The 25,947-nt window shown below is 44.1% G+C and overlaps 1 protein-coding gene across 1 annotated transcript in view; it reads right to left on the bottom strand.

Moving 5' to 3' along the window:
• angpt4 (angiopoietin 4) overlaps window positions 1-12,701 on the bottom strand; it is a 78,287-nt gene extending 65,586 nt beyond the window's left edge. The window contains exon 1 of the mRNA XM_061727035.1: window positions 11,643-12,701. Coding sequence (XP_061583019.1) covers window positions 11,643-12,038 — 396 coding nt within the window. The 5' untranslated portion in view covers window positions 12,039-12,701. The remainder of the gene's footprint in view (window positions 1-11,642) is intronic.
• Between the last annotated feature and the right edge of the window lie 13,246 nt (window positions 12,702-25,947).

The raw sequence follows: 25,947 nt of genomic DNA, 5'->3' as shown, positions 1-25,947 counted from the left end.
GCGACCTGTACAGGGTGAACTCCTGCCTCTCGCCTGTGATGAGCTGGGATAGATGGATGGAAGGGTTTCTGCAGTCTCATTCGTAAAAAAAAAAAAACCTGAACCTTGTGAGAGTTTCTTGTTTTCCATGACCACAAGATGTTTCATCTGACTTGGATGTTTGAGAGATGACAAGCTCCTCACTGCTGAAAGCGATTAGTCGCTGCAGTACCCGTCCAACTGGAGGCTCTCACCTACCGCGTCTCAACTTTCTTGTGGTCACCGAGTGTGCGCCTTCGCTGGAGACTGTTTGGAGAAAGAAAGCTGAGTCTGCGTTTGCTGCCATCGCGCCACAACTGAGACTGAAGCTGCGGGTCTCAGCAGACTTCTCCGTTGTTGAAGTCGTGATGTTAAAGCTCGGACGGTTTCACGGCACACCAAGTAACAATGTTTGTCCCAGGTAAGAAACAAAACCTGCAAGCTGTCTGCTCAAAAAAGAAAAGACAAAGGACGAGGGCAGCTCACGCAGGCAGCAGGGACCGTCTGTGCTACAGGCAGCGTAAAAAAACACAAACAAACGCTTGTAATGGAAAAAAAATGGCGTGTTGCGTCTTGTTTGATGTTTCCAGCGTTTCCATCTCGCGGCCGATCTTCATCATTGAGTCTCATTGGCTCATTGGCTCAAATGCTGCGAACGTGACGCATGTCAAACAGCTGCCGGCGTCTGCGCGGCTCGGCGGCACGTTCCAGAGCTTCCTTGAGTTGTTCGCACGTAACCGGTCGGAAAAGTCCGTGCCGGGTGAATCAGGCTGGAAACTGACTGACAGACAGTTGACCTTTAACGGTCATTACTGACTGATGTGACGCTGAAGCAAATACCTGAAATGTTGCATCGCAGAAAAAGAGACATCAGCAAGCTCCCATAGATATAAAAAAGTGCCAGTATAAGTTCTTTTGTGTGGTACATATGGCTTTACATTGGTGTGAACTATATATATTTTGGGCATTTGTTTCACCTTTTTCTTTCATTTCAGTGAATTTCAGCCACTTTTAATTTCCAGATGGTAAAACGTATCTGAACGATGGATCGTGTGAGACGTCAGAGTTGATTCGTACCTCTCTCAGGTTAAGCGGGTCACCGTCGTCGGCGGTTCACATCAACTCTTCTAACATCTAAATGAAGACGTCTTTCTTTTCTTTTTCGCCAGTTCACTCAACATATGATGATGTGCAACTTTAACATTCATGTAAACTTCATGCTTCTACTTTTATAAATCTAAAAAGTATTAACTTTATCAGTTTTTATAAGATAAAACGTACAAAACAAGCGTGTCAACTTAATATTTGTGGATCCCTAAATGAGACGTCTGAAGACTTAGAATAAACTTATTAAGTGTTTTATGTTTCACTTTTAAGAACTGTGTCCCTGCTGAGATGTGAGATGTGACGTTTCGTTGTTAGTCTATAAAACATTTTGCCCACTGCAGTTAAAAAGTCATATAATTCTCTGATTTATCGTGTTTTTATTTCTCTCATTCCTCTTACAAATGTGTGTCACAAACAGCCTTGTAACTTATAATGAGGAACATATGAAGCAATCAAAATTTATGACTTTTCTCAAACTTATTATTTTCCAAAATATTTTCAACTGACATTTGGCTTCAAGCTGTGAGTTTCAACCCTTTTTTTTTTTTTCTTTTTAGATGTCGTTTTATGCTTCGGTGCAAAGCTCCAGCTGCTATTGGAGAGTGTGGCGCTTACATGCATCCTTTACTTTCAAAAAGAAAAAAAGACAAATTCCTTTCTCCATCTGAACCTGTCAGACTTTCTAAAGCTGCATCTGTCTGTCTTGGTCTCTCCAGCGCGGGGTTATCGTGAACACAACCTTCGCCCACATCAAAGCGCCGTGTGGCAGCGGCGGCGGCGGCGGCTGATAGCCGCGCTGTGATCTAACCACAGTGGCTTTCCTGTTTCTCTCGCTCAGCCTCTGAGGTGCAGGTCCATTTGAAGTCAGTCATTTGGCAGAAAACTAAACAAGCCCCCTGTTAACTACCTCACTTACCGCTGTTTACAGACCGACTGTCTCGAAAACCACAAACGGCCTCAGAGGCCTCGCCGTCCCATGATGCTGAGCGAGAACTGAAACGTATCACTGCCGCTGTTACAGGAACACTACATGTATATCATCCTATTACTGAACACTAATGTACTATTATCTGGCTTTAAGAGGTCTATATTTATGAAAAGTGGATGTTTGCATGTTTAGAAAGCTGCCGCAGCGATGCCAGACTCGTCCTCTGTCCCGGTCGAGCTGCAGAGTTCAACAGTTCCCACGCGGCTGCCGTTTCAACGTTGACACAGGATTTCACCAGCGTCACAAAAGTCCCAGTCCAACCAGACCAAAATGATCAGCCCCGGCTTAGAAATGTGATTTGTGATTTCCTGAGGCCTGCCGGACGACGGCTGCCACCAGTGACCGTTTGAGAAACATGAAAACAGAAGAATTTGAACAATTTGAGTGATTCTGCGGCGCTTCGGTTCAGGGGGCTGGGGATTACTTTGCTGCAACACAGCTCCATCATGTTGACACAAGGCAGCTGCTGTGAACCCCAAGCATATTTGCATCTATGTTATCACTTTAAACTCTTTCTTTTTCTTTTTTTGTTGCAGTGAACAGATAATTTGCAGTCTTCAACTTATATTGTAGAGCTTGTGGAGTTGGTGTCCCGTGGATATCTGTGGTTTAATTATATCTGACTCACTAGTGATTTGGTGGGTGGGACGTCCAAACTACTGAACACAACTACTGAATATTGTCTATAATGACTAACTCGGATGGTGAGCCTTTGAGAGCGAAAGCTGTGATGTCATTCAGGAATGTTTACTGATAAACAAACAGTGAATTGCTTTAAGAGCGGGTCTGCTGAAGGATGGGGTGAAAGCACCACGGCCTCGAGTCGATAGTGGAAACAAAGCTACTACAGCAGGTCAGGAAAGGACAAACAATAAGCCGTTTTATTCAGCACGCTGGATAATTCAGCTGATGTTCACGTTGTCTACCTGCAGTGTTGGTTTGTGGCCCGGCAGAGTCTTTTTCTGGGACAATAATTAGCCTCAGAGCCCAAATCTACCCCATTTGTATCAACAGATCTGTTTTTAGGACCAGGAATGTGACGAAGGAGGCATGGGATTATTTTTCGCTGGAGGTCAATGTGGTTGGTTGTGTAAGATGGTAAATATGTTCCATTTATGTTTTAAACTACTTTGACCCTCAAGGATTTGTGTCAAACAAGTCATTTATTTTGGCTTTAAACTGTCGGTTTGCAGTTTTTGATTTTGGGATGCACAAAAAACTCACCGAGTGATCTAAAATACTAACAAAGAACGCAAAGATTAAAACAAAGACAAGTCAAGCACATCGGAAACTGGGGTGCTCAGGTGGTACATCAGCCCTGGTTTTTATGCTCTTCTGTGGTGACAGTTTCCTTCGCCTGTTTAAGAGATTGCACTTACTGTGAAGTTTTATTACGTAACTGCAGCTGGGCCTCGGCTGGAAAGGAAATAAGGTGGTTGGACCGGATGAATTCAGGAAAAGGACGTCAGGGTCTCTGAGTAACAGCAATGTACATCGAGAGACACTCAAAGACTCACAACAGGATTAGTGCGTTCCTGTGGGGATTAATACTTGAGTCAGAAACTTTAACATAAAACTTTGTTTCGCCGTGACGCTAAGAAGGAAGCTAAGAAGCAGTGAGGGGGCAACATTATCTGTCACAGCTCCGGTTAGAGGAGGGGGACACGAACACGACCTGATGTCCTGAAGAAAGACGCGGTCTTGTAGCCGTTGGCCGACCCGGACTGAACGGCGAAGGTGAAAGGTCGCCCTCTGTCTCCTGTCAGCTCTGGATCTGACCCACGTCTCCTCTGAGACTCGGCAGAGCGTGGGTGGTAATCGCAGCGCGGCGCGCAGACATGCTCTGCAGGCAGGCACTAGCGCACGCATTAACCCCGCGTAGACACATGTGCACACAGCGCTTGTTAAAGGGCTGGTTAAAACCTCGGTGGGTTAATCCAGTCAAGCACTCTGACAGATTAACATCTTTCCAGAGGGCGGTTCAATCCCTCCTTCAGCTACTGCAATAAAGAAATCAACTGTGGTGGGCAGCGGGAATAATGAGAATCTTACACACCCCATTAGCGCTGGAATGTATCTGAACCCACGCAATGTTTCAAATGTAATCTGAGCGGATCTGCAGCAAACTGTTACAATGAGGAAATCTAGTTTTAGGACTTTTTTTTAAGAAGCTTTTTTAACCTCTCAAGTTGTACAGGTGCAAACCTTTATGCTGTGACTGAAACGGTGAGGTGGAGCCACAAAACTGTCCAAAACATTCAAAAGAACACAAAATCCCAAAAAACTCTCAAGATTAAAGAAAGGCTGAGCAATACGTCGACTTGCCTGCCCAATTTATAACGGTAGCTCTATAATCTAATCTATATCAGTAACTCTATATCATCTTTCATAGACAAAAATATATAATCTATATGAAAATCTGAAGGAATCTCTGTGTGCAGAACCAGGCTGAACATGCTGGATATCCATATTGATTCTGTAATGGAAATCAGTTCATGGGCTCAGGAGCACTTCTGGAAATCGCTGTCATACGAAGAAGATGATGTATGATGCAAGATGCTGCAGAAACACGATCGTCTGCTCGGGAACAGAGTTTATTTAAAAGCGAACAAGGCAAAGTTGAAGACAAATCAAAATCTTCATTCCTTTTCAGAAACCGCGGACCAGAGTAAAGAGGAGCTGATCCATTTGATTTGCTGTCAGCTCTCGCATCCCAATGGTTTGGGGGAACATTTGCATTAATCCAAGGTCAGGTTTTAGAGCAGCACAGCGTCTTCTTTAAGGGAAGGCTTTGCATCTTTCAGCGAGACACTACTCAACCACATGCTACATCCGGAAGAGTCCGGGTGCTGAACTGACCCGCCTGCAGTCCGGATGTCACACCAACTAAAATCACTTTGTGGATCATTAAAGGAGCTGTATGTAAGAGCAATAATAAAACGAATCATAAAATGACCCCGATATGTCAACAGACATTTAAAAATCATGTTAATTTCAAATACTTATGTCACTGACAACAGCACTCAAGCCAGGATATTCCAGTTTAAAAAGAGGAGATGCAGCCCTCAACTGATGTTTATGTTGTCATATTTTGTTTTGGCCTGAAGCTCCACCCTCCACCTCTCTCCCAATCACCAAGTCAGTATTGTTTCTGAAGCTCCACCCTCCACCTATCTCCCAATCACCAAGTCAGTATTGTTTCTGAAGCTCCACCCTCCACCTATCTCCCAATCACCAAGTCGGTATTGTTTCGGCATCTGGGTTGCCAGCTCGGCTCTAATTATCGCAGCCATGGCAGCCTACGTTCCTGCTGCATTCTGCAGCCTACCTGGCAACCTCTGGTGGGGGGGAGGAGGGGGAGGGTACACGCCGCTCAACAATATTTTGAAAGTGACTGCAGTACCAGTTTTGGCCATTTCTTACAGACGGCTCCTTTAAATGAAGAAGTGATGAAAGAAAATCCAGGACTGTTGAATATCTTACATCCACACAGAAAAGGAAGGTCAACTGGTCTCCTTAGGTCCCAGACGTCTTCGGACCGTCGCTTACAGATGATAGATACACAGAGGTACTGAGTACTGAGGCCCAACTTTTTTGAAACATCCCTCCATCATCAAGTACGACCTTTATTTACTTAAGATGGGATGTCTCCTGAATCTAAACATTTTATGTGTTTCTTTGTACTGTTGTTAATAAAACATCACTGGATTCAGCTTTTACAGTATATACATTTTAGTACAAATCTCATTGGAATTGAGGCTGTAATCGTAAAAGACGACGTCTAGAGGAGCAACTCTTTCAACAGTTGCGCTTACAGCAGTTCAGTAAATTCAAAACCAGTTGGAAATTATGAGCGAAGTAATAACTTAGAGATTCTTTCATCACTTATTTAACTGGATGTCGCCTCTCCTGAGGCTCGGACAGGTGCAGCCAGCGTAATCATCGAGGTGAATAAATCCGCTGTTTGACCAGTGAGCCTTCAGTAAGAACGATGATCCTCAAACAGAAACATCATTCATGCAGCAGCTGTCATCTGAAACCTTTAAACGACTCTAACGATGATGAATGGAGCAGATTCCTTCGCTATCCTTCGCTAATCTGATTCAATGCATCAACATCATCTGGTGCACTTAAATCACTTCAGTCTGCAGAGCAGCTGGACTCTGACTGAGGGTCTAACCGGGGAAGAAGGGCCGGACTAATGCCTGGGAGGATGCTGTGTGGTCCGTTTATAAGCTGCAGGGTTCCTGTAACACCTCGCCTCACTTCTGAGTTTGATCACGGCTGCTGCGCACGCTCTTGAGGAACAATAGATGATTTATCAGTTTGAAAATTGGACGCAAAGTCCAGCGATAGCCCCGTGAGTGATGGGTTTTTCCACAAGGGCGAGGGGAGTTGACAGAGTAGGAAAACCAGCGATCAATCACAGACATTTTTGGCTTTCCTGACACATTTGAACATGCAAAGAGTTAATCATCTTTGAAACCATGCCAGATAAAGGTAATGCACTTGTTCAACACCTAAAAGCATTTTTATATATATATATTTGACATAACAAAACAAATATGACAGGTGTTGTGGTCTTCTGTGGAAACAAAATCTGTGGGCTCAAAAGTTAATATCAGTTCCCTCACCATAAATAAATTCCTGCTGTTTTGCTTAATTTTCCACCACTTCAGTCCAACTTTTGCGCGTCCAAGATTTTTGAGGGTTTTACAGCATGTACCACTTGTTTCAAATAACCCACAACATTTTAACAAGGCTTTTCCACAACCCTCAATTACCTCTTTCTGAATCATTACGTGGTAGATTTGCTCGCGTTCTGACGATAGTTACCCTGTTGAGACGTTCAACTTTCCGACAGATGGAGTCCGATAACTGCGCTACGTTACTCAGAATTAAGAGCCGTGCACTTTGACACCGAGGACGTAACTGCAGGTCGTGAGCAGATATTTTTAGAGTTCTCGGAGACGCTTTTTCACAATGCCAGACCTCATTTGCAACGCTTGTCTTTGCTGTAATGATTAGTTTCAAACAGTTGGGATTTCTTTGCAAATCTGTATCCAGACTCTCAGGAATCCGAGCCGCCTATTTCTGGAGACATCTGAGATCTCTTTAGATCTAGACATGATGACACTACTCCCTTCAATAGCAAAGGTGATAGCAGAGCCCCTGAGTCGGCGGGTCAGATAAGGAAGGGTCCACCTTTCACTCCCTGAGGGGTTTCTAATCACCAGCACCTAATTTGGATCCCTGATCCTAATTGTTGCTCTTGGGTGTGGTGAATGAATGTGCTCCTTTCTCATATGTGAACAATTTAGTTTGCTCTGTTTATTCACATTATGAAGATTAATGGAAGATGTCATTTGCCAATGCTTTAATATTGTAGAGGTATGAGATTATCAGATACTTAATGTTAATGGTCTTTAAAAGAAATTACATTACTTTTTTTCTGATTGTTTGGTCAAAATACGACAGATTTCACCTTTTCACCGGCCTCTTGCACATCGTGTGCTTCTTTTGAAGTCAGCTCAGCAGCTTCCTAGTTCAGACGTACACTAAATGCATATGAGGTGAACTTGAGTGAAGGTAACGATAAAGACGCTGGACAGTTTGACTATGATCTGGGTCCATGATGTCGGATTGACCTGCAGATCTGAACTGCCCAATAAAAGAGACTCTTTCAGGAACAACGTCAGGGCGTTGTGTCGGGTTCAGTTATTCAAAGACTCAAGTTAACATAGCCCAGCAAAGAAAAAGTTCTATCGTCTTTTTTTCTCTTTTAAAAAAAAAAAATGTCTGCTTTAATATGTTCATGACCATTTGGCAGTGAACATGTTGCTGAAAATACAAACAGACATCACCATGGAAACGGTTCTTATCATAAATGTTTGGCTGAACTTTGGGTGGAGATGGTGTGATGGAGGAAATTACTCCACGGTGCACTTTGAGGAATTAACGCTGTTGCATGTGAGGTTTATTATTATTACAGCCTTTCTTTTCATTATAACGGTCTTTATGGTATCTTTTATTGGAGGTTTCAAGGCGGGTCAGTGTTTATGGGTGCTGGTATGTGTGGATGTTGAAAAGTCCTGACCTGTGCTTCACAACTGCGAGACTCGTCGCTACACGTTGGAGGGCGGGCGGCTGTGCGATTGATTGCCTTGAATGTTGTGTTGACATTCACTGAGTCTACAAGGAGTATTTCCTCCGGCGACGCCGCGGGCAGGTAAAAAAAAAAACAACGTTTAGTTAAATATCACAAAAACTGCGAGGAAGTTTATCCATAAACGCAAAGTTGAGAAAAACTACTCACATTCCTGCTAGCTTCTGCAGTAGCTATGTTTACTGGGAGCTGATTAACTTTTAAAAACATTGTTTTTCTGTCTTTCATGTGTCATGGTTTTGTATTGTTCCCACAAACAAGTGGAACACAAATCAGACATCTCTGTCCACGAGCCAGCCGCAGAAACCCGGCAAACAAAAGTCTGATTTACAGTCATTGTTTTTCCATTTTTGTCATTTTGAACTAATTGTTTTTTGAAAACAATGTATTTGATCAATATCACTTACAAACCTCTGATAAATGGTTTTATTAGAGCGCAAACAGCAGTCAGAAAGGATCTCTGTGGTGTTTTTAGTCCTTTTAGCTGTGTTTAAGTCATATATGTACAAATATGCTCGAAGCCCCGAAGTATGTCAACGGGACTAGCGTGGACGCCGTTTATGTGCACTGCTGATTAGCAACTGTTAGCCTTGTTACATAACAACTAACATGGTGAACGTCACACATACTCAACATTCACAGAGCTGCAGGAGCGGTTACACCCGTTGTCTTGCAGGTTGGCTGCTGTTACTACAGACGACCTGCAGAGCATTTCCTCTGTTTGTCAACGACTAACCCTGGCATCACTTGAGCTGGTCTCTAACTGATGCTCACTTGTGTATAAGGATGTTTTTTTAAAGTAATATCTATTAGGGATGTAACGGTTCTCGTTATAAAACCGAACCGTTCGGTTCCCCCTCCACGGTTCAATACGCCCTTGTGTGCCGCGGATTTTCGGTTTTGCCATTAATTTTGCATTAATGCTTTACAACCCACGTGTTTGTGTGTGCCTGTCAGCCTGCTGCAGAAAAGCGCTCCTCGCAAGTCGTAGTCACTGTTGTAGCTCCGCCCACTCCCCCCTCATCACTGTTGTAGCTCCGCCCACTCCCCCCTCAGTCATGGCGAGCACAAGTGGGGGAGTTGAGAGACAAAAGTTTGAAGAAGCACCGGCTTCATTCAAATCTCCGGTGTGGCATCATTTCGGTTTCGCTGTTGAATACGACGATGGAGAGAAAACAGTTAACAGAACTTGTACTCTCTGTAAACATTGCTTGAAACATGTGTGTCCCATACGCAAAAGGAAACACAAGCAATATGAGCATCATCTCCAGCGTCAACACCCTGATGTAACGCTTTCTGCACACAGGACAGTCGAGCGACTCGATAAGGTAACACCAGCGAAAAAACTGTCTATCGAGAATGCTTTCCAACAGACCTATAGTGCCACTTCAGATAAACACAAGAAAATAACTCGTGCAGTGGGAGCGTTCGTTGCTAAAGATTTGCAGCCCTTTTCGTTGGTCAGAGATGTGAGCTTTCGTCATCTAATGAAAACACTCGACCCACGTTATGTTGTGCCTCCTGCACACATTTCAACGTCATCATATTTATACATATTTTATACTACTGTATAGTGTATACAGATAGTCAAGGAATAAAAGGCAGTTTACCATTTAAAAGTGTTGTGTTCAGTAACTGTTTTACTTTTGAAAGAGTTTCTTAAAGATATGTATTTAGTATAGTGTGTACTGTACTATCTGTACTGAGTTGTCAAGATTGAGAGGCTGTTGACTTAAAAGAATTATAGTAATTTACATTTTGAAAAGTGACAAGCAAAATAAATGCCAAAATTTTGGAAAGAAAACCTCTTTATGCACATAACACAACCGAAACCGTACTGAAACCGAACCGATACCGTGGCCAAAAAACCAAAACCGAACCGAAGCGTGGGCTACCTGAACCGTTGCTCCCCTAATATCTATTCTTCAGTCCTTAGCATCAACCATGAAGCGCAGAAAAACTGATTTTACAAGCCCAATAATGGGATCTTTTTTTTTAAATACTGTTCTCAAGCATAAAATAACTGCTTAAGAGAGAAAAGTCTAATTTCCTCCGTGCTACTAATGGGCACAAACAAGACAATCAGAGTACTTTTTTGCTTTCTGTATTTTTGGTACCAAAATAAAACAAAAACAAACCCCTCTAGAAATCCAACCTTACTAAATCTCGTCAAAAAGTTTAATTTCAAGCAAAAATATCTTTGCTGTGGTATACAACAGACTACTGAAAACTAGCACATTGGTTTAAAATAGTCTTGAAATTATGTTTTACTTTCCAAGATGGGCGTTTGCAATGTGTGTGGAGGTGCTCCATTTTATTGATGCTCTGCATCTGACATCGAAGAGCAGTGTGGAGGCACTTCTGCTTGGTCAAAAATATGATGCATGAGCTTCTAATGTCCTCATAAAATGTAATTATTCACTCAGGATTTTAAATGCAGGCGGTAAAAGCAGTGCAGGCGGTAAAGGCGGTAGGTGATCCTGCAACAAGAGAGCGTTCTGCATCATCAGACGGCTTTAGTGGAGAGAAACCATTAAAAGCACTTCTACTACTTCGAACCGAGTCCAGAGACCGCTGAAGAAAAGGGGGCCACCCTGTGAAATTCATCACTAGCAGGTGGAAGAAATCTGCTCCAGAAACCAAGTTTCAGGGCTTCAGTGCAGCAGGACTAAATAGTTTTAATCTGGAGGCAAACTTCAGATGCTAATGAATGTGAAAAGGCTAAAGACTTTCACCTCGTCTGCAGTATAACGGGAATTACGGCTGGAATTTTTCTCACAGAACAGAAAAAGGATCATCAAGAAACAGTTTTACAGTCGCTCTCATTAAACACTGCGAAGTCAACACTTTACCAAAATTACAGGACAGAACAATAGTGTGTTAGGAGAGCCGCGGGGAACCCTACTCCCTGCTTCCCCCTGATCCGAAACAGCTGCCACTCATTCAGTCAAACCTGAACTTTCACAACCAAAAACCAGGTTTTTAAGCACCGTGACAAAAGCAAACACACACTTTGCTTCTGGGTGTCCATCAAAGAGTTAAGTGATCTGGGACAGCGTATCCTCCGACAGCATGTGGCAACACCACGCACTCTGTCATCCTCTCCCGCTCCCTGCAGCCTGTAATCAGCGTGTTGTTGCGACTCAACTGTTATGAAAGTGTCTCACAAGTGAAATTCATTCGTGGAAAAACACTTGAGAAAAGTGAAAGAAAAATCTGTGTTATGAGTTGTTTTCGTCGGCGACCAACCACGTCTTCCCTCTGATGCAGACTCGGTTGCACAACGTCTGCATTTTTGTTGACTTACTCGCATCGAGAGTGCGTTGAGCGGAACATTTAAAGAGAAAGCTGCGTGCCTCTTACCTTGTGCAGCCACAGCGTGTTGTTCTCCATGATGCTCTCCAGGTGCTGCAGTTTCTGAGACGACCAGTTGGCGTCCACAGGCGGCGAGTCCCTCTGCACACCACTCACGGCCCCGCGAGACCCCCCGTATTGTTCGGTCTGCGACGGCGACCCGGCGCCCTGACAGGCGTCCAGCTCCGGCAGGATGAAGGTGTAGCTGCACTGGCCGTGCTGGATGCGGTGAAACCTCCTCCTCTTCTCTGCGGCTCCTCCGCCGCCACCAGTTCCTCCTCTCCTCTGGCTACGTCCAGCTCCTCCTCGTTCCGCGCTCGCGACACCTGCCGCCGCCGACACTGCTGACAAGGTCCAAAGCAGCAGAAGCACCAGCAGCCCCCGGCGGAGATTTGGGCCTTTCATGACAGGCTCCTAAACTCTAGAAAAGTGTGTGTTCTCGCGGCGGAGAGGTGTCGACACGAGGTTGTTCACGCTTTGACCTCAATTCACCTCAGCAGAACATCTGTGTGCAGGATGCATGCACACGTCTCATCACCAGAAAGACAATCCATGAGGTCAGATGCTGCAGGCTCTTCAGGCTCTTCACTGGAGTCTCACCTTCCTTGTAGATCACACCGTTGAAGAAAAGAGGGACACCTGTGGGCTTCCTGTTCCCCCCTCAGCAGACGTAAGGATGCACATGTGCATCATTCACTTTCTGGGTTTTTACGTCTCAAAGGATTGGGTCCATCAGCTTGACGTGTGACAGGTCTGCCATGGTTTTGCTGAAATTCTCTCCTGCACCAGGTAGGAGTCTAAATCCACACAGAAAAAGACATGGATGGAGATGATACTCAGCGAAAGTGAAATGGAGAAAACAACGGTTGCTAGGGAGTAAAAGACATGTTTGAAAGGCGAGGGATGTTTGAAAGGCAAAATACTAATATTCTTTTTAAAAAAAAGAATATAAGTTGCATGTAGATAACAGGCAACTGGGACGGGCTTGTCTAACTTTAGATGTCCTGGAATAGAAGAAAACAGAAACGACAGAAAAAGTCTGTTTTTCCTCCCACTCTTCTCTGGTGGCTCGAGCTTCAGAAGTGGCTGAAAAGAATTACTTCTGCCCCCTTCTTATCTGGGGCTGGCTGAGAAAAGGAGGAAGGATCGAGGGGAGAGAGGAGAGGAGGAAGGGTGGGGGGGGTAAGGGGAGGAGAGAGAGAAACGACCAAGAAGAAGAGGGAGGAGTAGGGGGACGGGAGACCTGAGGGAGGTCTATTAGAGTGCCCTCTCTATTTGCAGGCTGGGACAAACGAAAAGAACGGTGGAAGGAAGGGAAGAAAGAGCCAGAAAAAGAAAAAGGGGAAGATTAAAGAACCGAAAGAGGGGAAAGTGAAGTAAAAGACAGCCAGATAACAGAAAGAAAGGGCAAAAAAAGGAGCCTTAACTGCTGACATACAGAGAGAAGATAGATATTGATAGAAGAAGAAAGAAACCTAAAGGAGGTATTGTAGTTGCCGTAATCTCCTCGGCTGACTGAAGTGGATGCAGATACCTTGTATGGTCATTCACACCGAGCTGGCAGCCAAATACGGCCTCGCTCCGAAGCATCATGGGTAATCAGGGGCCGAGGCGAGCCCCCACTGCACGTTTTCCAGGTTAGACCCTCTTGGCTCGGCGGGATGCACCTCGTCGCCGCCTCTCATCTGTCCAGCGGCGCTCCAGTCCCCATGGAAACAGAGATCAGTTCCAGAAAGATGGCTCTGCCCCCAGACTCATGAAATGCAGGCCCTGCATTCGGGGAGACCATGTCAGTTGTTAGGTTTATTTGTACAACGATAAACTGTTCTCCAGAAGTTAACTGGCACTAAATGCGCTTGAAATTCTTCGACAAAAACAAAAAAAAAAAAGAAAAGAAGCCCCGAGATAAGAGAAGCACTCGCAGATTTGCACAAGAACCTGAAATCCCACGACGTGTAACGAGCGACCCCCCTCGACTTGCAGTCACAACAGATCGCGTTACAGCACCGTCCGTGCTCGGAGAAGCCACTCTCATCGTCTCCTCCTATTCATCTGACGAAATGCAATCTTCTCTTCAGCCCGGCCTGACCTCAAGTCTACTGTTACTGCTGCCACATACATCTTCATTTTTTCGGCGGGCCGGGTCGCTCCCTTAATGTTGGCCAATTGGTCCTTTGGGGGGAGCAGAGAGGTTACGCAGTGGATGACTTCTGCCCCAGCGAGGGATCATTCTCATGGGAACGGGGGTGGACGGAGAGCCGGGGGCACGGAGCTGCAGCACATCGAGCTGGAGTTCCCGTTAAAGTTGTACGCACATCCTGTTGCATGACTCTCGTGGCAAGACTGCAGGATGGAGTTAGAAAGTAATCTGCTTTTCTGTTACTTGCGAATGCAACGTTTCAGTCGTGTCCTGATTCAGTCAATTACTACATTTGTGATTCGGGCGCCGATGAATACCGCCGAACATCATCGTGCAGAACGTCGTCAACGCAGCACTGTTTGTGCAAATTCTGAGCCATCCGGGTCAAGTTTCTGTTCCTGATTCTGAGAAAAATTATATTTATAAACCCAAGATTATAAATGTGTCAATAAAAAAAAGTCCACTATTCTGGGAAAGTCTGGTTCGCTTTGAAGAGAAAGTACTTTAGTCATTAACCCAGAATAGTGTACAGCTATTACACATACAGTGCAGACCAAAAGTTTGGACACACCTTCTCATTCAAACAAATGGGGTTTCCAAAACTTTGGTCTGTACTGTAGATGATGATGTAGCGGCCTAATGTGGGCACCTGAGAATGTTTTTTTTTTTCTAAAGTAAGAATAATAATGTAGACTTCAAATGAAAGTGGCTACCATAATTTCTTATCACCTGGGAGACAAAAAGGTTTGTTTTCCTTCTGGTAAGGGACAGAAACAAAGCGAGTGAACAGAAAAACACCCGTACTTTCACAACAGCATCATTGTAAAACCTTCAGGAGATGGATCGCGGATCGTTTTTGTGGAGAGCCTTGTTTAGTTTAAGGTGAGTTATGGGTTCAGTTAGCTCCTGAAACTGTTTGGTTTGCTCAGTTCACTCCCCGACGTTCCTGCAGAAACTGATTCTGTTGCCGCAACAGAAATAAAATTTACGACGACTTGAAAACAGGGGTCTTGGAGTCTCCTGATCACGACGAAAAGACGGTGCCGTCAGAGAAAATGATTACATGCCCCACTTCAACAAGAGAAAGACCTCACTGATGAGGACGTCTCCTCGGATTGATAGCGCTTTTAGGGAACTCTGTAAAAGTATTTACCCATACCCAAGAACGGATGTGGAAAAGGGGACTTTTAATGTAATTATGTCAACGCTTTGGTGCTAATTCTAATTTGATTAAATCATGTATGGCTGCAACATGACATCGCTATGCCACAAAAAGTCACAAGGCCTGGTTCTTGGTTCGTTACATATGCGGTTGGTCCCCAGAGTGAAATATTTCATGGCTCTAGAAACCAGAAGTATTGTCACAGTGAACTAAAAATATAAACAAAAGAGGATTCTACCCAAGCGAGTGGTCGCACAAGTATGCAACAAATGCAGCTTTGTTTCCCCATAAAATCTAGCACAACTTCTGAGAGGTTGTTTCTGCCTCCTAGAATGAAGATGATCGGTCCGACACCTTTATTCTGATAGTTGCTGTGTGATGGGATGAATCAGTAAACCCGACAGGAACCTTTAACAGTGCATGTGTGTCTCCATTACTCTGCAGTGCCACGTGAGAATCGTTGACCAAACAAATAACTCTGCTGACCAGGAGGTGGCGGTAATGTACTCTTTCTTTCTGTTGGCAAACGGCGAGCGGCGTAAAAGTAGACGACAAAGAAGAATGCAGCAGAAGAAGAAATGCGTAAACAAGGGATGCTAATTGCATTTTTGTTTGCTTTTTTAACATAAACTGCTTGAGGTTAAAGGAAAACCCCCCGTCGGACCTCTATGTTGGCATAATACGATGCCTGAATGGACTTGGTAGCCCATCTTGTCATTTTCTTGTAAACTCCGACTTCATCAAACGTACGCAAATGTTTCTTGTCCAATAAGTGCAGGAGTTGTGTTCACGTGATTTATGTTCAAGTGAAAGTTAGAAATGCCGATCAGCAGAGACCTGCCAGGAAGTTCCTGTTGGCCAGTCTGAGCACCTCTCCTACCACAGGAATGTCTTATTCGCCCCGTAAAGGTTCTCGAAGGCCACTTTTGCAGGGCCGTTCCTGGTAATAGAGACACAGCGACCTGGTCCCTGAAAAGCTACCCGGGACCGGCGGTAATGGAAACACCTAGTATGAACTTCATTCTGCACAACTTTGAGCTCTAAAAGCATCAAACGGTCACACTCAGAGGTAGGAGGGGTGACGCCCACGTGGTCACCGGTCAGTTGTTTGGCTGTTTATCCACTCGCTGGATACCAGCTCTGGTCCCTGCTAAATCGTGTGGAACACCATTGTTTTGTTTTGCAGGATTTTTACTTTCATTTCCATTTTTTTGGTTAGTCTTAAGCAACATGTCACATTTTTCGGACACCACAGTTGTGTACGATGTTTACATTCCTCGTGTAGCTTCAGCGGGACGTTGGCTTGCTGAGTTGGGACTCATTTGGGACCAGCCTTTGGGTCGCGTGTGACTGTCAGCTTGATCAAGCAGTGAAAAGAAAACAACGGTAACAATCTTCTCAGAAAGCACACGAGGAACCTGGAACAGCAACGTGGTTCCTCTCTGATGTTGTACCTTGCAAACATGCAACAAAACCACTTGGTTTACAAAATCAAATAAATGGTTCAGTTTAAAAAAAAAAAAGCATGGTTCGGTGTCAGATGTAGCACTTACATAACCTTCATATTTCTGCTAAACATCACTGGATGTTAAATGGTTTCAGTGACCCGTTGGACCGAGGAATGTCCTTGTGACGTGTAATCGAGGTTTCCAAAACCATGAGATAACCTTAAACCTCTGTAGACTTGGCCGTTTAAAACGCAGCCTTTCCAAACCTTGCACGTTCCTCACTGAGTTGATAATTGAAAGAAATAAAGAAAAGAAAAAACTTTTGGCTGAAGAGCATCAATATAATTTGTGTAACAGGATGTAAGGCCTTAATATGACTAAGAGTCTGATGAAATGCTCGTCCTGTAGCGACCGTACGAGGCGAACACGTCAGGGAGGCCTCCCATTGTGCCACATTTTCAACATTTTGTTTTTTTTTTTACCCGAGTGTAACGTGTTAAAGTCTCTGGAGCATGTTCCTCTGGCGCTGGGCCCTAGAGTCGTAGGGTTGCGTGCTATGACTCCAGAGGAGGGCAGGATTTCAGGAAGAGGAGTGATGATGGAGCGGGGGAACTGCTAAACTTTGATGCTTAAGTTGGTTACATAAAAAATCTAGCTGCTTCCAGTTTAGGACACACGATAAGACTGGAACAACACGCTCTGACTAGCATCCGTCCTGAGTCTTGGTGGCGTCTGGACTTTCTTCTATTAAAGCTGATATCAGGGGCAGCGGAGGGCACATGAGTCACGAACCAGCCCTTTCACCTTCCTTCTGTGGGAACGGACGAGCGGATGGGGATGTGTTTTTATTCTGGGATTTAATTTCAGCTCGGATTTTGTCCCTTTAAGGTTTCTCTTTATTTGTTCAGGCTTCTGTCTATTTTTTGCTGCTGTGGGCACTTTGAGCACATGACGCTTCGGTAGTTCGGTCCTCCAGCGAAAGTTGTCAGATTTAGGATTCCTGCCTCTTTTTTGCTGAATGGTTCATATTATCTCCAAAGTTCCTGGAGACAGGAGATGAGTTGGCGGAGTCGAACGTTTTTAGGTCTTTATCTCAAACCCAAACTGGAAAATATCACTATGATGTTTGTATTTTATTTATCCTTATTTTAGCCAGGTCTCGCAGTTCCTTCACGACAACTGCCTGTATGATCCAAATCAGTCTGCCTTTAGGCAGGGCCACTCGACTGAAACTGCTCTTCTGTCAGTTACTGAGTCACTACGGGCTGCCACATCGGCTGGTCTGTCCTCAGTTCTCATACTGCTCGACCTGTCTGCTGCCTTCGACACGGTCAACCACCACATCCTCCTCTCCTCACTGTCAACACTTGGCATCTCAGGATCTGTCCTCCTATGGTTCATGTCTTACCTCGCAGGAAGATCTTTCAGAGCATCTTGGCAAAGACGAGTGTCCAGATCGCATGAGCTGGCAACAGGGGTGCCACAGGGATCGGTGCTTGGCCCCCTTCTCTTTTCACTATACACCAATTCACTAGATGAAATCATCACCTCTCACGGCTTCTCCTACCACTGCTATGCTGATGACACCCAGCTCTTTCCTTTCCTTCCTACCTGGTGACACGGCCGTCTCAATGCAAATATCGGCCTGTCTTTCTGATATCTCTGCTTGGATGAAGGACCGTCACCTTCAGCTAAATCTGTCCAAAACTGAGCTCATTGTTTGTCCAGCCAGTCATTCCCTGCCTCCTCAGATAATTGTGCATTTAGATTCCACCACACTTGTGCCCACATCTTCTGCCAGGAATCTTGGTGTCCTTTTAGACAGCCTGCTGACCTTTAAGGAGCATGTTGCCTCGGTTTCCCGGTCTTGCTGGTTCGCTCTCTACAACATCAGGAAAATCAGACCCTACCTGACAGAACATACGGCACAGCTCTTGGTTCAGACTCTGGTCATGTCACGCATTGACTACTGTAATTCCTTGTTGGTCGACCTTCCTGCGTGCTCAGTTAAACCTCTACAGATGATCCAGAATGCAGCAGCACGTCTGGTTTTCAATCAACCCAAGAGAGCTCATGTCACTCCGCTGCTAATCTCTCTGCACTGGCTTCCAGTTGCAGCACACATCAAGTTTAAAGCTCTGCTTCTGGCTTACCAAACAATTACGCAAACGGCTCCTCAATACCTTCACTACTTGATTCAGAGCTACACTCCCTCTCGACAGCTCCACTCAGCCAGCGAAAGACGCCTGGTGCTTCCACCACCACGTGGCATGAAATCAGTAGCCAGACTCTTCTCCTCCGTTGTTCCCTGTTGGTGGAACGACTTACCAAACTCTGTCCGATCCGAAGGGTCTGTACCCACTTTTAAGAGCAAGCTAAAGACCCAGCTCTTTAAGGAGCACTTCGGCATCTAGTAAGATGCATGCACTAACGTCAAGATGGTGTCTTCTTAGACGTAGCTTTCTTATTTAAAAAAAAAAAAAAGATATTCTAGCACTGGCGTGGCAGCACCTGACTCTCAGCAGTCTGACCAGCACTTATCCAGCTGGACCCTCCTATGTGATTTTTGTGCTTGTGTTGTTCTCTCATATGTAAGTCGCTTTGGATAAAAGCGTCTGCTAAATGACAGTAGTATAGTATAGTATAGTATAGTATAGTATAGTATAGTATAGTATAGTATAGTATAGTATAGTATAGTATAGTATAGTATAGTATAGTATTTTCTGATTCAGTAAAAACTCAGACTCTGATTTCACACTTTAATCCGGTGACTTTTAAAGATCTTTAGCCATTCGGCAATATCTTCCTTTATTTCTCAGTAACAGAAAGATTATTTCAGATAAAGAAAAACTTGCTTCAATCTGAGGATTGTAATCTACTGAAAGACAAATTCAGATACACAAAACAAAAGAGTAGGATTTCCTGTCTTGAGGTTTTGAATGGCGAGTATTTATGAGAAAAAACAGCCATCTTGGCTCCAACAAGGTTCAAGTTTGACTGCAAGTCTGCAGAATCCATCATCTCCCCAAAGAGGAGACATAGATTCAATCTGATGTTTTGCATTCCATGTTTGTACTGAACTTTTTGCTTTTGCCGTCGGGATTACGGCTTTCCGAGCCGCAGCCTTGTGGAGCGCACACAGGACAAGAAAAATTCAGCCCAGAATTCACAAGTCTTATCTAGAGCCGCTGAAAGTGTGTGTTTTCTTTTATCAGCCTTTTCTGCATCATTTGTCCTGCAGTTTGACCAAAATAAAACGCAACACATCACAAACGTGCACATTCATCACATTTGCTGCGAGGCGGCGGCTCAGATGACAGCAGCAGCAGCGGATCGGACCAGCTGCATTCATTCATCTAATTAACCATCTTGGTTTTTTTTTGTTTTTTTTTTTTCATCAGTGGCAGCTTTGGAGCGAAACTCGCGGCTGAGGCCAAGCCATCCAAATGTTTGTGAGCTCTGAAGGAGGATCGAAAATAAGTCTGTTTGCAGACTCTTATTGTGTGTTGGGGGGGGTTGGAAGCCCCCTACAGTTCTGCTGTATGGCTTATACAGGCATCCCAAAACAAAAACTGGAGATCAGAAAGGAAACAGCTGGCTAACAAGTAAGAGTACATTGCTGCTTCTACAGTCTGGAGTTTAGAGGGCAGCGAGTTAACTAGATTTACTTAAAACGTAGAACTACTACACCAACAGAAAGCTGACACTTGCTTGGCATGCTGAGCTGGAACAGAACCGCCAGAGACGGCCGAAGAAGCAGCACTTTAGTTGACAATGGCAACGGACCAACTTTCAACACAGCTTGGGCAGCATCTCTCTGCAGACCATCTTCCACAAAAGCACTGCACGTACAACCGGAGGTGAAAACAATGAAACCAAAAACCAAGCAAAGCACCTTGCTAAGTGTATGACAGCAGTAGTTATATGCAAAAAACCAACTCAGTCAACTAAATCTACTTTAAAAAACTTCAGGACACCCGGAACATCAGTCCGAGTGTTGAAGACACGTCTCATTATTAACGAGACAGGGAAAGACAAACTTACAATGTGGACTTTTTTAATTGCACATAAACAAGACAAGAAATGACCTCACAACAAGGGTTCGTCCTGATACCAGTCAAAGGAAGTCAGAATAATTTAAAAACGACTATTTTATTTTTAAAAAAGTTTCTTTTTGAGGTTCTAGTTAAAACTAAGAGGATGCCTCTGAAAGTCTTGAAGTCGCCTGCAGGATCATTGCAGCAGACGGTTTTTCACAAACTGGCCTCAAACACATGTTCTGTTATCGCCCCCACCTCTAAACTTGGCGACGGCGCCAACGGAGAGTTAGGAAGAGGTCCTGCTGGACAGGCAGGTCGCTTGGCCCGGCGGAGGTTGTATACAGCCTGGCGAGAGCCCGGCCGGCGTCATGGCGCGGGCGCAGGACTCTCCTCTGGACGGCTGGCGTCCCACTCCCGTATGGGATCATTGTTTGCAGACCTGATTACCCCATTAATCAGCGCGTTTCACAATATTGTTACTTTCTGTGCGGTTTTTATTTGATTACTTTCTGAAAAGATCATGTTTGTGAAGCGAAACCTTTTTCAGGAAAATGACGTAGTTTCTTGTAAAACGGCAACAAGATTTTTGCGGTGAAAGAAGCGCATGACCTGGCTCGGTGGAAAGTTTCTGGGCTCGGCACCAGAGCCGTCTCCGTGGTAACCGAGACGGTGGAGGAGAATCTGGTTGTTTTCCACGATGCAGATGATTCGAACCCACTTTCAGAGCCTCCTCCATGCACTGCCATGTTAGGAGGTTGTCATCGTCGCCCTCATTCGTACGAGACGAGCCGGGAACATGCAGCATCAGTTTAGACTTCACGTCCAATTCAGTTCACATCAACAGAACTTCTGTTTACATAAGAAAACAAGGTTTTCTTTCTTCTTGTTCTACAATTTACACAAAAATATGATGTATTGTCCATAATTTTGAAATTATAGATACTGAAATGTTGTATGTGAAAAAAGAAGACATCAGGATTTTGTGGGAATTTTGATTAAAAGTAAATCAAATCTTTAGATAAACTAACAGAGTGAACTCCAAAATGTACAATTTATGGAAAAAAAAGGTACATTTTGCACACAAAAATAGCACAAGTTTCATATGTAGGTTTGATTTAGCAGTAAATCACAGTAAAACACCCTTAGTGGAAATACTCTGATCAGTGCATACGTCTGTTCTCACCTGACTGCTTGAAACAACTGAATCCGAATGAGAACACAGACGCGTTCTGACTCCGTCTCCTCCACGCTGGAGACCCGGGGATGGCAGTTCTGCCACCTCATGCTGCTCGCGCCCCATTTAGGTGCCTGCCCTTCCAGGCTGCATAATAAGCACGGCCCGAACAAACAAATGGTGCGTAGCCAAAGACTCGGAGCTGCACAAAACAAAAAGTCCAGATGGCTCTGGTTGTTAAGGCGATGCACAAACATGGCACACAGTGTGAAGGCAACAGAGGGCTCTCACAACCGCTGACCACATGTTTGAGCCGGACCCCCTCAGTGTGATCCTAACCAAAAATAACTTACTCGTAGGAGGATTTAGCTCATATATTCATTCACCTGAATGCTGACAAGCATTTATAGACAACACATTTGTTAAAATGAACCGTAAAGACGATTATCAATGGACAAAATAAGTTGCTGTGGTAACTAGGGGCCCCTTCGTTTTCTGCAGCATCTTTCTCCTGCTCGGAGTCAGATGTGGCTGGAGTCCATCCCCACCAGCAGCACCATATAGAAGCTGTTTACAGAGGGATTTTCAGAGTCACCCCCGACTGATCTTCTGTTTATTCTCAGGAAGAGTGGCGTTAAACGGATCCAGTGTTTTTGAAGCTCGCCCATCAAGATGCCTACCGACACAAAAGCCTGAAAGCCCTTTTCTTTCCTTCATTCCTTCACATTCTGTCACTCCGCTGGTCTGGGGGACTCCACGACGGTTCGCTCGTCAGGTGTACCCGCCGTCATAAACGCCAGGCGTAAACACTGAAGACACGCAATAAAACCTGAGCCTGATGGCGCCGCACTGTTGTGATGGATGAGGTTGTGACCCTTCTTACACTTTGTAATACTCAGCACCTGCAAAAACACATGATAGGATGTAAGCTGAGACGCGCTTACATATACAAACTGAATGGATGGACGGAGGATGGAGGAATGGCAGGATTAACGGGCACTCTTTACCTCCTCGGCTGGGCTAAATATCTTCAGAGGGGATTTGTGGAGAAACCAAATTGGGGTTATGAACTTATTTATAAACAATGCTTCACGTCCAAATTAGTTTTCACTTTTCAAATTGTTTATTCTTTAGTTGTCTGTCTTCAAATGATTAGGAATGCCGTACTTATATGGTGAAAAAAGTGTATTTTTTTCCGTCTTGTGACGCTGTTGGCAGAAATGCAAAGTATTACTGATTTTAATCACCAATGAGGGAAGAAAGGTATTCTTATCTTATCCTTAACATCTGAATCACTGCACTTGCATCTGATTGAACCTGTTCAACAGTTTTTAACCTCAGATGCGATTCGACTTAATGACGAGAAGCACAACTAGCCAATCAGAGCTTGGCTTGCTGACAAAACCCAGACGTGATCCCGACAAGCAGCCGTTTCTGCTTGAAGCAACAGAACGCTGCAGATACTTTACAAGTTGTCGTTAAAGTTAAATAAACTTCGACCGTTTTTTGCAACAATTCAGCTGAGACCGAATGAGATCTTCAAAGCAACTCAGACTCAGTCAGGTGGACAAAAATAAAACATAAGCTTTTTTACTGGAGTGAAAAATACTTTTTCTTTTGGTTTTTCCCTCAAGGGGTCGCCACCATGACTCATCACTTTCCAAAAAAACGTCGTAGTCTAAAAAAAGAAGAACGAACTCCAGAAGGGTGTACAACAACTGCACGGGAGGATTTAACTGCCCTGAAACCAGACCAAGCACAGAAAAATAAATAAAAAATTAAAATAAAAAAGCAATGTTTGGAAACTAACAACTGAAAAGATTTTAATTTGACTTTAACGAATTCAGCGCTGACTCACTCAGATCTGCTTTCTTGCGTTTGGACCCTTTAAAAGTCGTTTTTATTTTACCAAATGACACTTTATGGTTTATGTTGTTTTTTAAACTTTTCCCAGTCCTGCAGGACATTACTGTCACATGACGTTTATGGTTTTGGGTCAGCACTGAGCTGCAGTCAGGCCCGGTCAGACAATACTGGTCCAAACCTCAAACCTGCATCGTCCCTCCTGGAGACGGAACCCTGTCCTGACCGGCCTCAGGCTCCGTGTAATGTGCTTACATCTGTCATCTGTTATGGTGCCTTATCCCAAAGGGGATAAACAGCATTTAATCTCCTCCTTCTGACATAAAAAAAAAAAAGATTTCATGCACTTCAGGTTTCGCTTCCAACAAGAAAGCTGTAAAAACAGTTTACTGCGAGTCGCTGTACTGTTACTGTAAATGAAATAAACCCCTCAAGGGTCATAATTTTTATCCTTTAGCAATCCTGTCTTTTCCCCTTTGTCACAGTTTCTTGAAGCCATTCTCATATCCCGGCCTCTGACCAAATCCTACATGGGTTATTTCTGTTGCTTTAGCACCAATTAAAACCTTGTGATTAACACCTGGAGAGTGATGAAGCAAAGATTCCCACATCAATCTGATGTCTAGTCTAAATTATGTACAGACGTTATTTACCGACACTGCAACTGAGATGAGTTTGTACCAAAATGCTTCTGCTCAATCTATCACATTAGTTAAGCTTTTCTAACCCTGGGAATAATACCATAAAAAGATTAAATACATCATATATCTTTGTATTTGAGGCTTTTTAAATATGGACCGAGCTGAACTTTCAAGTACTGAGTGCCTGAAACTGTCGACGACAGACTTTATGGCTCTGGGCAGAGCCGTCTATCTGCAGTTAGAGTTATGACATTACAAAAGGTTTTGATCTTTTGAAAGTTTCTGTTCTTCCTATAGTACTTCCTGGGTAGTTTGTTGCTAAACAGAAGTAGGCCAAACAGACGATGCTTTTTCTTTCTTTCTTTCTTTTTTAAGGCTCAGCATGTGGAATTGCACTGCCGGTTAAACTAGCTGCTCCCACTAGGGGGCACTGTTTCACCAGACAGGGGATGATAAACGACCATGAAAAAATACACACATTTTCACACATTCATTCACTAAATTTGAGCCCTGCTTAGAGTTGTCTCGTCTAATTTTTCCAAAATATAAAGAAACAGTGTTCTTCAAGCTTTAAATCTTGTATTATGTCACAATAAATTTTGATTTCCCTTTATTGGCCATATTCATACATGCACACATGCTTTACATAATGCACATCCAAAAGTATATGTGCATCCTTGTATGTGAATACGTATTGATTGTTATGTTTGCACATATATGAAATTTCATATCACAATTTCAGAGCAACATACTGTGCAAATAGGAGATATAAATCCATGCAGGCCAATAAGGAGGCTCGTATCCATCTGGAAAGGTGCGGGGGAGTCTGGCTGCATACAGAACAGTTCCTAGATGTTATAAACAGCAAACCTACAGCGTGGCGGAGGCATATCTGCATTCCTCTCATATGACATGGCTGTTACTTCAACAACATGACCTGAGTTAGAGTGGCTGTAAAGATCGACCATACAAGACAGCTGGTTCCTAGCAAGATTAGCAGAATCCCAATCATAAGAAGATCCATCTTTCCACACTCCAAACTATACATCTGCAGTATATCCGTGTGGAGAGCGGGCGGCGTCCCACTGGGACGGATGCTGGATGGGTTTTAGGTGTTGCAGCAGTCAATGACGGCAGCTTCCCTGACTGGTTCTGCTTGTGTCGCCTCACAGATCTCACTGGTCGATGTTTGCTCACAGACGTGAGCCAAGGATGCTGCATCCCGCCCCATGAGCCAGCTTAGCTGCCTCTGTTTCTGCAGAGAGTTTCCAGGTGCCTCAGTGTAACTAGAGTCTCAGATTACCTGGACGCGGCTCTGCTGTCATAAAGAGAGAAAAAAAAGGATGATTCATTTATCCTCCTTTCTAAGACGATAAAACAGCTGTGTGCAGAAGTAAAAATGATCTGCTGGTTTATGCCCACGTATATGGTTGTCGTTGTTTTTCTTGAGTGCTTTGTGTGGAACATTTACCTTCACAAAACCCCATACACGTACATTAGGTCACGAATTAAGTTGAATAATACGTGAAACATTACTGCACGAAAAAATAACAACATAGACCACAAGCACATTAGAACTCACTGTCATTTTGTTCACTAATGTATTTTCCTCATCTGCAGTGGGATGATTGTTATTTTGTTGTGAATATGTGTAGAAATGGCCCGAGTGGGGAAAACGTTGCACCAGGGACAGGAAAGCAGAGATAGGCAGCCGGCGGGTGGACCAAGAGTATTCATTCCTACATCACGTTGGTTTGACACCAGACTTCACCATCGGTCGATTCTTTTTGCTATGTTTCATATTCCAGAGGCTCTTAATTGTTTCCTAAACGAGCTACTGTTCATA

The sequence above is a fragment of the Cololabis saira genome, chromosome 8, assembly GCF_033807715.1.
Source record: "Cololabis saira isolate AMF1-May2022 chromosome 8, fColSai1.1, whole genome shotgun sequence".
NCBI classification, from domain to species: domain Eukaryota; kingdom Metazoa; phylum Chordata; class Actinopteri; order Beloniformes; family Belonidae; genus Cololabis; species Cololabis saira.
The sequence above is the reverse complement of the archived record's forward strand: the minus strand, read 5'-3'. Positions and strand labels throughout refer to the sequence as shown.